Source organism: Pelodiscus sinensis, chromosome 2, assembly GCF_049634645.1.
Source record: "Pelodiscus sinensis isolate JC-2024 chromosome 2, ASM4963464v1, whole genome shotgun sequence".
In the NCBI taxonomy this organism is placed as follows: domain Eukaryota; kingdom Metazoa; phylum Chordata; order Testudines; family Trionychidae; genus Pelodiscus; species Pelodiscus sinensis.
In genome coordinates, this window is record NC_134712.1 from 60,352,759 (window position 1) to 60,366,572 (window position 13,814).

At 41.3% G+C, this 13,814-nt stretch overlaps 1 protein-coding gene across 2 annotated transcripts in view; it reads left to right on the plus strand.

Annotated features, from left to right (window-relative positions):
* The window catches only part of TTPA (alpha tocopherol transfer protein), a 31,807-nt gene extending 18,262 nt beyond the window's left edge, over nt 1-13,545 (plus strand). For both annotated transcript variants that reach the window (XM_075920621.1, XM_006113644.4), the window contains exons 4-5: nt 5,066-5,176; nt 10,547-13,545. In XM_075920621.1, the coding sequence (XP_075776736.1) occupies nt 5,066-5,176; nt 10,547-10,723 (288 nt within the window). In that variant the 3' untranslated portion in view covers nt 10,724-13,545. The remainder of the gene's footprint in view (nt 1-5,065; nt 5,177-10,546) is intronic.
* Nucleotides 13,546-13,814: the final 269 nt, after the last annotated feature.

The following is a 13,814-nucleotide window of genomic DNA, read 5'->3' on the forward strand; positions in this document are numbered from 1 at the left end:
GCGGACTTTTGGTGACAGGACTGTCAACACAGCCTTGTTACTAAAAGCTGCATAGTGTAGACGTAGACGTAGTCTTTTGCTCCAGGCTAGCTCTTTGTGCTCATCTGGTTTTCATTTTATGTGTGTTATCTCATTCACCCAATCAACCATCTAGTTACAGTATCTGAGGAACCTCCATCCCACATGGCACTAGTATCTGAGAAGATTTTGAGGCCTGATTTTAAGTATGGCCTCCTGAAGGGCTTTTTACAGCTATTTTTAGTGAAGGGTGTGTTTACACATCAACTTTAAGGAGGATGTAACCAACCCATGACAAGGTTTAACCCACCTCACAACACAGGTATTGAAAACTGACCTGATCCAGCAAAGCACCTGTGCTTGCCCTTAACTTTAAGCATGAGGGTAGCTTTAATGAACCTAGTGGAATTACTCCAATGCTTAAAGTTGAGCACGTGCTTAAATTTTTTTTGGATTAGGTCAAAGTGGTCAGCACTTAGGGATGTTAAGAAGTGTGTTATTTGTTAATCTTATAATCAACAAAAAAATTTGTCGACGACATGATTAATCAATAAGAGTTATCTGTGCAAGCTCTGAGTCCCAGCTTGTGCCAGGTCCGGTGGCTGGTAGCCAGGCTCAGTCCTGCTTCGTGCTGGTTTGGGAGCTATCCCCACTGTGGCTCTGCAGTAATATTTTTCTGCAGCGAAGGTAGCTCATGGGACCTAACATGAGCCAGGCTGCTTGCCCCCTGAGCTCCTAAACTGTCTTAAAGGCAGAGCCAAGTGCGAGCCAGGGTTGCTGGCCAGTCCTCTTAGAAAAGTTTACTGGCAAAGCCGCAGCAGAGGAGTGAGGGAAGATGCGTGTATTAGTTAGCATTAACTGATAAGCTTCCGCTTATCAATTATTCATTTAGCCAACGACACTATTACATCCCTATCAGCATCTGGCAGGATCGAACCCTGAGAATAAAGAGTTTTGAACAGTATTTATTTGTTATGGACTGTAGACTAATCTAAACTGTGCCAATTGTTTGGATCTTGAACCCTTTGTTACCACAGATATGAGCCAAAGGAGGTTTTTTGATGAGATTACATAGCACTGCTCTTTGCATACCTTTAACAAAATTAGAATCTGATGCTTTTTATCTAACAGATTAAAAAAGTTACTAAAAAGTTACACGCAGCAAGCTATTTTTTAATTCAGCTAAGAGCCCATCATTCTGGCTCTACCTAACATAAGCAAAGAAAGGCTAGTGTGATAGTGATTGAAAAGAGTATTTATTATCAGGATCTCCAGTGCACTTCTGGAAGAAGTAGAAAAATTGCAGTCAGTAGCTAAGTTCCCCTCTAAGCTGTGCAGACATCCTAGAGCCTACATTAGGGATGTAATAGTATAGTCGATTAACTGATGAGCAAAAGCTTATAGGTTAATGCTATAGACTACATGCATTTCTTCCTCCCCTCCTCCTCCTCCCCCCAATACATTTTTTAGCAGGCTGGTTGGCAGCCTGGCTCAGTCCTTGTTTGCTATGGGTCCGGGACCTCTGCCTGCTGCGGCTCTGCATTTAAACTGTATTTGGAGCTAGGCTGGCAGTCAGCCTGGTTCAGTTCTGGCTCATGTCGGATTTGGGAGCACAGACACCCACCCCGGACAGGGGCTGCTGCCACCCCATGCTGCTGCCTCTGTAACGGAGGCAGCAGCATGGGGCGACAGGCAACCAGTCTACAAGGGGAGCTGATTTTTAAAATGGCTCCCCTCACAGACCAGCTCCCGCCTGCACCCCACACTTCTTTCCCTGATACAGAGGCATCAGGAAGGAGTGGCAGGGGGCTCCTTGGAAATGGTGCTGGAGAACACTGGCTGCTGGCCCCGCCTCCAGGTACTATAGAGTAGTTAACTAACCAATAAGAATTCATAGAATCATAGAACTGGAAGAGACCTCAGAAGGTCATCAAGTCCAGCCCCCTGCTCTAGGCAGGACCAATCCCAACTAAATCAACCCGGCCAGGGCTTTGTCAAGCCAAGACTTAAACACCTCTAGGGATGGAGACTCCACTACTTCCCTCTGTAACCCATTCCAGTGCTTCACCACCCTCCTAGTGAAATAGTTTTTCCTAATATCCAACCTGGACCTCTCCCACCACAACTTGAGACCATTGCTCCTTGTTCTGCCATCCGTCACTACTAAGAACAGCCTCTCTCCATCCTCTTTGGAACCTCCCTTCAGGAAGTTGAAGGCTGCTATCAAATCCCCCCTCACTCTTCGCTTCTGCAGACTAAACAGACCCAAGTCCCTCAGCCTCTCTTCATAAGTCATATGCTCCAGCCCCCTAATCATTTTGGTTGCCCTCCGCTGGACCCTCTGCAATGCGTCCACATCCTTTTTGTAGTGGGGGGCCCAGAACTGGACACAATACTCCAGATGTGGCCTCACCAAAGCCGAATAAAGGGGAATGATGACATTTCTGGATCTGCTGGCAATGCTCCTCTTAATGCAACCTAATATGCCATTAGCCTTCTGGCTACAAGGGCACACTGTTGACTCGTATCTAGCTTCTCATCCACTGTAACCCCCAGGTCCTTTTCTACAGAACTACTACTTAACCGGTTGGTCCCCAGCTTGTAACTATGCTTGGGATTCTTCCGTTCCAAGTGCAGGACTCTACACTTGTCCTTGTTGAACCTCATCAGATTTCTTGTGGCCCAATCCTCCAATTTGTCTAAGTCATTCTGTACCCTATCTCTGCCCTTAAGCGTATCTACCTCTCCCCCCAGCTTAGTGTCATCCGCAAACTTGCTGAGGGTGCAATCCATCCCCTCATCCAGATCATTAATAAAGATATTGAACAAAACCGGTCCTAGAACTGAACCTTGGGGCACTCCACTAGAAACCGACCGCCATCCTGACATCCAGCCATTGATCACTACCCGCTGTGCCCGGCCTTCTAGCCATCTTTCTATCCATCTTACCGTCCATTTATTCAATCCACAATCCCTTAACTTGCTGGCAAGAATATTGTGGGAGACCGTATCAAAAGCCTTGCTAAAGTCAAGGTATATAACATCCACTGACTTCCCCATGTCCACCGAGCCAGTTACCTCATCATAGAAGCTAATCAGATTGGTCAGGCATGACTTGCCCTTTGTGAATCCATGCTGACTATTCCTAATCACTTTCCTCTCATCCAAGTGCCTCAATATCGATTCCAGGAACCGAGGTAAGACTGACCAGCCTATAGTTCCCTGCATCATCCTTCTTCCCTTTTTTGAAGATGGGCACTACATTTGCCTTTTTTCCAGTCATCTGGTATTTCTCCTGATCTCCACGACTTTTCAAAGATAATAGCCAAAGTCTCCACAATGACATTTGCCAACTCCCTCAGTACCCTCGGATGCACTAAGTCCGGACCCATGGATTTATGTACGTTTAGCTTTTCTAAATAGTTCCTAACCTGTTCTTTACCCACCACGGGCTGTCCATCTTCACCCCATCTTGCGTCACTTGGCGCAGAAGTCCAGGAGCCGACCTTGTCCGTGAATACAGAGGCAAAGAAAGCATTGAGTACTTCAGCTTTCCCCACATCATCTGTCACTAAGTTACCTCCTTCATCCATTAGGGGCCGCACACCCTCTCTGATCACCAATTCATGAGGTTACTCAACTATTCAACTAACCATTATTCAACTAACCGTTATTTAACATCCCTAGGCTACACCCTGACCTGGAGACCACATTTCCACACACCCCAAACCTCTGTCCCCTCTGAGCCCTGCATCCTGAGCCCCTCATCCCTAGCTCCATCCTTCACCTCCAGCTGGAGCCCTCTATCTCACCATTCCTATCTTTTACCAGAGCCCCCTCCCACATTCTGAACCTCTTAGGCCCATCCCCACCATATATCACTTCCCTATGGGTGCACACAACAACATTTTATTCTGCACATGCACAGAGAAAATTCACGGGAACATTAGAGAAAAAGAGAGCAGTGAATTGGGACATGAAATGGGACTCTCTCTAATGCCATGGCATCCAACCATTTCTCAAGTGGCTACTGCTATAGCAAACTAGTCACACTCTACCGGCCAAATAGCCACATTGTTCAAGTCAATTGGCCAAATAGCCACATGTGGCTAGTGCCTAGCATGTTGGACACCACAGTTCCAGTGCATAATATTATGTTTCAGAGTGCTGACCATGTGTCCTTTTAACTTCTGAAGCTATGACATTTATCTAATGAATTTTCAATGCAAGTAACATTGGATATTTTATAGTAGTTTATTTTTACTCTAGGGAACTGAAAAACATACAAATTTAATCATAAAGCTGATCCTATATCCTCAACTCAGGCAAAATTCCCACTGATCCCAGATTTTGGTCCTAAATTACAGATCTCATGATTTCTTTGGATTTTGTTGTTGTGTGTTTTCTTTTGTAGTACAAAATGGCTTATTTGATTTTAAGGCTTATTTTTCTCTTTCTTTGCAATGTGTATTTTAAAGAAAACATTTTATTCAACATATTTAAAAAAAAACTGTAGTTACAACATAAGTTTGGACAGTTTTTAAAATAAGCTGTTTGGCAAGCACTAGTCTGTTTTCACAAATCTTTGCCTCACTGCCAACAGATTAGCTTATGGTACTCTTTGAAAATCTGCCATATGAATTGCCAATCAAAAGTCCTGCCTGAATGGACATTGTGTAACTTTGTGGCTCAATCCCTGTTGCACAGAACTAGTGGACTGTGGCAAGACAGAATCTAATCCTAAAACAAATACTTTCTGGGCATTCCCTCTGTGCATAGATTTCGTGATCAGCCCATACCCACAGTTATGCGTTCTTTGTAACGAAATTATTCCTCCTAATGCAGTGAGAGGAACATATTTACATGCATTTTCTCAAGTTTAGTGGCGATGAAGTGGAAGCAGTAAATATTCCAAAGTGCAGGAATGTCTTCACTGTCTAGAAAGCAAGGGGAAGAGGACTGCCTTAACCTGTGTTCAAAACACATTTCTCACACTTGCTCAGAGGAATATAATCATGTCAGTGATGATTTGTTTTTATGTTGGCAGGATTCCTTTCCACTGAAAGTTCGTGGCATCCACTTGATTAACGAGCCTTTATTCTTCCACCCGGTCTTCGCTCTAATTAAGCCCTTTCTCACTGACAAAATAAAGGAACGGGTGAGTGAACATAAATACATATTTTTTTGCTTCTGCAATAATAATTTCCATTTGGGCCTGGGTCCTGCAATGCCTGAGCAAAGAGGATAAATCCATTTTACACTTTCCACTTTTTATAAAACTTTCAGTTGGGGAATCTTTAAGCATTGCACAAATTTTAATGATTTCAGACTTGCATCATGCCTGTGAGGTTGACCATATCACAGTCCTTACTGATAAGGAACACTAGCATACCAAGAAGTTGAATCAGTTGCCCAGTGTCACACAGCAAGTTTGCAATAGAGTTCGGAAGAAAGCCCTCATCTCTTGACTCTGTGCTCCAATTGATGATAATTACTCAATGGGCACAGACATTGTGCTTCTCTACAAACATACTAGAAGACACTAGACCAGCTCCAAAGAGCCTGTGCTGTCACCTGTCACAGGCTAAAGATTCAAATTGCAACTGCTGCAAAGTTGTTTTTAAAAATTAGCTTTTGAGTTATTTTAATTGAATTTGTAGTTGTTGTTTGTTTAACTTTAAGTCCCAGTTACATTTGGATGCAGCCACACATCAGGAATTCCTGCAAGACTGCTCTAGCATGGCAAACTGTGTGGCAATGATTCCAGGCAAAGTGGGCAAGACTAAACTGATTCTGAGGATGAGGAGAAAAGAATGAGAGAATAGAGAGAGCCTCAAGACTGCTGAAACAGAACAGAAGCAGTCTGAAGTCAATAGTGAGGGCCAGCCCAGGTAGTCTGGAAGTGTCTAGCAGAACGGGCTTCTCATTAGTTTTAAGAGGGGGCATTGCTTTCTCTCTCTCTCTGGACCACTTGAAAATAGTGACCATAATATAATAAAATGTAACATCCCTGCAGGGCTGGCCCACAACATGCCCCCTCACTTGGGCCAAAACTTTGAAAGGTCTCAGTTCTGCCTTCTTCCTGTTCTACTCCTCTCATGGTACTGCAGAGAGAATACACAATTTTCTACACTCTGGGTCCTAGTGGCACCCCCGCCCCCTGACAGTCTGGCACCTGATGTTGCCGCCTCAGTTTGCCTCATGGTAAGGCCAGCTCTGCATCCCTGTAGTGGGAAAAACACCTCAGCAGTCCAACTCTGTGGCATTTAATTATAGAAAGGGGGAACTACATAAAAATGAGGAGGTTAGTTAAACAGACATTAAAAGGTACAGTGCCAAAAGTAAAATCCCTGCAAGCTGCCTGGAAACTTTTCAAAGTCACCTAAACAAAGGCCCAACTTAAATCATAGAATCATAGAATACTAGGACTGGTAGGCACCTCGAGGTCATCGAGTCCAGTCCCCTACCCTCATGGCAGGACCAAATACTGTCTAGACCATCCCTGATAGACATTTATCTAACCTACTCTTAAATATCTCCAGAGATGGAGATTCCACAACCTCCCTGGGCAATTTATTCCAGTGTTTGACCACTCTGACAGTTAGGAACTTTTTCCTAATGTCCAACCTAAACCTCCCTTGCTGCAGTTTAAATCCATTGCTTCTTGTTCTACCCTCAGAGGACAAGTTTTCTCCCTTCTCCTTATGACACCCTCTTAGATACCTGAAAACTGCTATCATGTCCCCCCTCAATCTTCTCTTTTCTAAACTAAACAAACCCAATTCTTTCAGCCTTTCTTCGTAGGTCATGTTCTCTAGACCTTTAATCATTCTTGTTGCTCTTCTCTGGACCCTCTCCAATTTCTCCACATCTTTCTTGAAATGCGGTGCCCAGAACTGGACACAAAGCTCCAACTGAGGCCTAACCAGCGCAGAGTAGAGCGGAAGAATGACTTCTCGTGTCTTGCTCACAACACACCTGTTAAAGCATCCCAGAATCATGTTTGCTTTTTTTGCAACAGCATCACACTGCTGACTCATATTCAGCTTGTGGTCCTCTATAACCCCTAGATCCCTTTCTGCTGTACTCCTTCCTAGACAGTCGCTTCCCATTCTGTATGTGCAAAACTGATTGTTCCTTCCTATGTGGAGCTCTTTGCATTTGTCTTTATTAAACTTCATCCTGTTTACCTCAGACCATTTCTCCAATTTGTCCAGATCATTTTGAATTATGACCCTATCCTTCAGAGCAGTCGCAACCCCTCCCAGCTTGGTATCATCTGAAAACTTAATAAGCATACTTTCTATGCCAATATCTAAATCGTTGATGAATACCCCAAGTAAAAAAAACACAGTAAGAGAACCAAAAATGTGCCACCACGGCTTGGCTTAACCAAGTAAAAGCAGTGAGAGATAAAAAGGCATTGTTTAAAAAGTAGAAGTTAAATGCTAGTGAGAAAAATACAAAGGAATATAAACTCTGCCAAATTAAGTGTAAAAATGTAATAAGAAAAGCCAGAAAGGAGTTTGAGGAACAGCTAACCAAAAAATCAAAAAGTAAAATGTTTTTAAGTACATCAGAAGCAGGAAGCCTGCTAGACAAACAGTGGGGTCCCTGGATGATCAAGATGCCAGAGGAGCACTCACAGACAATAAGGTCATTGCAGAGAAACTAAATGAATTCTTTGCTCCAGTCTTCACGGCTGAGGATGTTAGGGAGATTCCCAAACCTGAGCCATTTTTCTTAGGTGACAAATCTGAGGAATTGTCCCAGATTGAAGTGTCATTAGAGGAGGCTTTGGAACAAACTGATAAATTTAACAGTAACAAGTCACTGGGACCAGATGGCAGTCACCCAAGAGTTCGGAAAGAACTCAGATGTGAAATTTGGGAACTATTGACTGTGGTTTGTAACCCACCGTTTAAATCAGCTTCTGTTCCTAATGACTGGAAGATAGCTAATGTGATGCAAATATTTTAAAAGGGCTCTAGAGGTGATTCTGACAATTACAGACTGGTAAATCTAATGTCAGTACCAGGCACATTAGTAACTATAGTAAAGAATAAAATTGTCAGAAATACATGAACATAATTTGTTGGGGGGAAAGTCAGCATGGTTTCTGTAAAGGGAAATCATGGCTTACTGATCTACTAGAGTTCTTTGAGGAGGGTCAACAAACATGCAGCCAAGGGGAATTAGTAGATATAGTATACTTATATTTCCAGAAAGCCTTTGCCAAAGTACCTCACCAAAAGCTCTTAAGTAAAGTAAGCTGTCATGGGATAAAAGAGAAGGTCCTCTCATGGATTGATAACTGGTTAAAAGACAAGAAACAAACGGTAGGAATGAATAGTAAGTTTTCAGAACGGAGAACGGTAACTAGTGGTGTCCCTCCAGGAGTCTGTACTGGGACCAGTACTGTTCAATCTATTTATAAATGATCTAGAGAAGAGGAGTAAACAGTGAGGTGGCAAAATTTGCAGATGATACCAAGCTGCTCAAGATAGTTAAGTCCAAAGCAGACTGTGAAAAGCTTCAAAAAGATCTCACAAATCTAAGTGATTGGGCAACAAAATGGCAAATGAAATTTCATGTTGATAAATGTAAAGTAATACACATTGGAAAAAATAATCCCAACTATACATACTAAATGATGGGGACTATGCTAGCTATAACTACTCAAGGGAGAGATCTTGGAATCATTGTGGATAGTTCTCTGAAAGCATCCACTCAATGAGCAGCGGCAGTCAAAAAAACAAACAGAATGTTAGAAATCATTAAAAAGGTGAACATTTTATTGCCTCTGTATAAAACCACGGTACACCCACATTTTGAATACTGCATACAGATGTGGTCACCTCATCTCAAAAGAGATCTATTTGGAACAGGTCCCCTATGAAAAGTGATTAAAAAGACTGGAACTTTTTAGCTTAGAAAAGAGACTTAAGGAGGGATATGATAGAGGGCTATAAAATCATAAGTGGTGTGGAAAAGTGAATAAGGAAAAGTTATTTATTGATTCCTATAACATAAGAACTAGGGGTCAGCAAATAAAACATAATAGGTAGCAGGTTTAAAACAAACAAAAGGAGGTTTTTATTCATGCAGAGTATGGTTGGCCAGTAGAACTCCTTGCCAGAGGAGTTTGTGAAGATCGGGACTTTAACAGGGTTCGAGAAAGACCTAGAGAAATTCATGTAGGTTAGGTCCATTAATGGCTTATTAGCCAGGATGGGTGGGAATGGCATCCCTAGCCTCTGTCAGATGGGAGAGGGATTACTGTTCTATCCGTGTTCTACTCACTCTATCTGGGGTATCTGGCATTGGCTGCCCTCGGCAGGCAGGATACTGGGCTAGATGGGCCTTTGGTCTGACTCAGTATGGTGGTTCTTAAGTTCTCTCAGATCTTCATTGAGAAGCCCTGAACACAAAGACAATTAATTAGACGCTCATTTGATATGGGAAGTCTTAGTGTCATGTACATTTGGAGAAAAGCCAGATTTAATCTTAAGAGCTAGAGCTTGGAAATGAAACATGCATTTGACAGGAAGTACTGCATGACATTTCAAAGACAGATATAAGGAGAAACAGAGCTGTTCCGCAGTAGTAGAAGTTTAAAATAGCTGATATTCTGAGACGTATGGTCTGTGCGTGTGCTGTTTCTAACCACAGAAAAAACCTTTGAGATGACATAATTGTCCCATTTAGAAATGTTTTCTTTTACGTGTTGCAGAATCAGAAATAAGCATTAATATTATGTAGAATTATATAAATGGAACAATGGGGGGGGGGGGGGGGGCTCAAGTCCAGCCCTCTGTGTTGACACAGGACTAAGTAAACCTAGACAATCTCAGAGGTGTTTGCCTAGCCTGTTATTGCCCATGCCCAGCCTGTTATTAAAACCCTCAAATAATGGGGATTCCTCAACTGCCTTTGGAAGCCTATTCCAGAGTATAAAATACTCATAGCGAGAATGTTTTTCCTAATGTCCAACCTAAATTTCCCTACCTGCAGATTAAGCCTATTATTTCTTGTCCTACCTGCAGTGGACCTGGAGAACATTTGAGCATTGTCCTTTTTATAACAACCCTTAACATACTGAATGGGAAGGTAGAGGAGACCGTACTTTGCATGGCTGGCCCAAGCACTGAGTAGATGGGGTATACTATGCATATCCATAACTTAAAAGCTACATCATGTAAAATGGCCTTGATTTCTATGTTTGCAGCTGCATAAAACACAGATCGTTGGAATTTCAGCAGGGCTCAGCGTTGCATTTCATCCTGAACTAAGCAGCAAATAGTGAGTTAGAAAGCTTTAGGAGATTATGATAAAGCTTATTTGTATGCTGTGAATGTACATTAAAACCAGTGACGATGTAGTTAGTGAACTCTAGCTTGTGCTTCAGTCCCTGCACCTGAGGTTCTTCCCTTTCTTCACAAACCATTCAGGGATTCAGAAGGAAGTACAGGCGTGTTTGTATTATGTAAACTGGAAAGCTATTTTTGAGTGGCTTTTCTTGTTTCAGGTGCATATGCATGGGAGTAACTACACACAGAGTCTGCTGCACCACTTCCCGGCCAGCATTCTCCCACAGGAATATGGTGGGGAGGAAGTCTCCATGGAGGACCTCTCCCAAGAGTGGACTGACTTCATAATGGAATCTGCAGATTATCTTCAGAGTATTTCTCTGGTTTTCCAGTAAGGCAGCCGTATTAAAAAGTAAGATCTCGATACTGAGACAATTCATTAAAATAGAGCTGCAATTAATTCCTGGTATTACGGCTGTAAGCAGAATGAACTTCAAATATTTTTCATTTAGATTTGACATTCCTTTAAAAGGGACCACTGTAAAAGGTCTAATAGACCATTGCTGAGGGTAGAAATGCCCCAGTTGCTGCATTTTTATATTTGCTTGAAGAGGAGATTGAATAGTAGTTGCACCATAGAGCTAACGGAGAGATTCATGAGTTTCAGAAGAGGGATAATATACAATCTGTTATAAACATTATGGATATGTGTCCAAAAGTTAGCTAGTGCTCATATAGGATACTGCTGAGAACAGGATTCCTCTAGATATGTTCTCTTGGAGCTCCACTCTGTGACAACTCCATATAAACCACGTGCTCGGCTCTTGCTTTGCACCTGCTCAAGTTGGTGGGCTGACACAAAGAGCCAAATGATTCTGACAGCTGCAGGGCGCATCTGATTTGGAGTTAGTCTTTTGGCTTAGAAATGTGTTGATACAAAGTAGCAATTTTCTTAGGCCTAATCTTTGCAGAAAATAGGGCTGGTCCTTAGGCTGATTCTCAGGGAAATGGATTTCTAGTCAGTTTGTACAGCTGAGCTTGCACTTTGGATGAAAACTGGTCAGCAGTGATGGAACATAAAAGCAGCTGGCACAGCTGTGAGCTGCATGTATCCATGTGGGAAAGTAAGATGGTAAGCTGCCAACGCTGCAAAGGGACATTCCACTTGGAAACTATTAAAAGATCATGTGAATCACAAAGGTGGGGAAGAGATAAATGGATTAACTTAACTTTGAAAAATTATTTTTTCCCTGTGGCAACCATTCTGCTCAGATAAGTTACCAAGCAGCTTCTGTGAGGTGCCAAACAACCTTGACTTCTACTGAATTCACGTGGAAGTAAAGGGTGCTTAGCAATGCCAAGGACGTGGCCATTTGTTTGAGGGAAAGAAAATGGATTTTGCTTCTTGGACTTGACTATAGAAATAAACTTGTCGTGTGGTTTCAGTATTCTCACTGACTGCTGCTCACTATGGATTTGCTGCAGTGAGATGCCAATTGCCTTCCTTTTCTTCCAAGAGGTGCCAGCAATATTCAACATCTTGCATGCCTAGGTACTGGAAGAATATTTTTTGCTTAATGTGTTTGTTGTTGACCCCACTTCCTCTTTAGCCATTACAGACAATTGAAAACTTGCTCAATCTCTCTGCTAAAAGTAGTTCTTAAAGGGACACCAGCCACATACAAATTATTATCTTATCTTTTAACAAAATGATACATGGTTCTGACATGTGTTACACAGTGATAACATAGATTGTTTAAATCCTTTCAGTTTAAATGATGAATGTACTTCGATTTTGATTGTTTTTCAGCAGACTAACTTCCTAGCTCTTGTTTTTGACAAGGCAGGAATTGTGCAACAAAAGTATTAAACAGCTCTTTATTGACCCTAATGGTAAAGCCTTTATAAGAACAATATCTTTTGTAAAATTGACTCAAATGTTTATTTTGCTTCTTTTTTAAATATCAAATCTACTGATGATTCCAAGAACTTTCTCTTCACTTTAAATAGCAAAGGAGAAACCCAGAGTGCCATATTAACATATCAGTAATGTCTTTTATGAGTTTTGATGATCAGTAATACTGCTCAGGCTGTTTCATCTGCAGCAAGAGTTCTCTTTAGAGATAGTTGTGGTGGCTTTTTCCACTGTGATACACTGCCAATGCCAATGAACAGCATCTTTTTAAAGCTACAAAGCCAACATGAAAATAAGAATCTTTGTTTCTTCATCTCCTTGTGCACAGTTTTTTCTGTTGTCCTGGACCCTTTTGATCTGTAGTCTGTTTTAAAACATTAACCTTCAAATTATGGTCAGAAGAATTTTTCATAATGCTTTGTTGTCAGAGAATCAGCTTGTGGCATGATTCAAAATTTCTTTTCTCTGAGAATATTATTGTAAGGTACTACTTGTTTATATGCAAATAAAGTAATAAGTACATACCTGGCAACTTGAATAATGCTCAGCTACACAATTCAAATTCTAAACTACTGGGGAGAATTGGAAGCTGATGCTCTTTGGTGTATTGCTTTAAATTTTAGTTCTTTGGAAAGAAACGCCATCAATTAACTGACAATGCAGTGCTATGCAAGAAAACAAAACTCTGTCTTGTAGCTATTTTACCTGGAAGAGACAAAATCTATTCCGAGTTTTATATATATGCATCCCTACTTACTTCATTTGGGTTGCATGCCTGTAAATGAAAGTAAAATTTGGCTTTAAGAGGTACAAGGCTTTGGTTTTGTTTAACACGAAAATGCTGAACTCTAAGTAAACATTCAGGGAGGGGGGAAAAAATCCCTCTAAATGCAAGTTAAATGATATTGCCAAAACATTGAAGGTGGGGCAGGTGTGATTTACTTTCTTCATGGGACTCTGATTTAGTTTGTAATGATTACACCTATTGTATCACAGAGTGAACTGTACTTAGGAGTAATTTAAGTAGGAGTAATTTGATGTGGGTCTTACATCACCAGTGAATTTTGTTAGATGGGTGGAGGGGCTATTGTTTTACACATACAGAAGAAAAATGATGTAGCTTTGAATTGTAAAGTACACATCTCATTCCACTGTGACTGAAGCAGGAGTGCCTTTAAAAAAATTCTATAAATGCAAAGATAATTTGCTATTGACTGTCCACACGCTGTAATGTACAAAATTATAAAAACAATGTACGTGTTGTATCTTTATATTAAAAAAAGTAAACTTACTCAAACATTCTAGGTGTATCACGTAGTCGTTTGTCTTAACTTTTTATTAAGAAAAATGTACAATTAAAGGATAACATACTATGTCAAATATTACTTACTAATTAGTCAGGATCAGGTTCATATTCAAAGAACCTGGCTAAAGTCTCTGGCTTGCTAACTGGAGAGCCATCCTCCTCCTCTGAATATGCAAAAAATATGCTGAATTAGGGATGTAAAAGGTTAACTGGTAAGCCTGAACCTTAAGGAATGATGCTTACTAGTTGTGGTCAACTGGTAAGG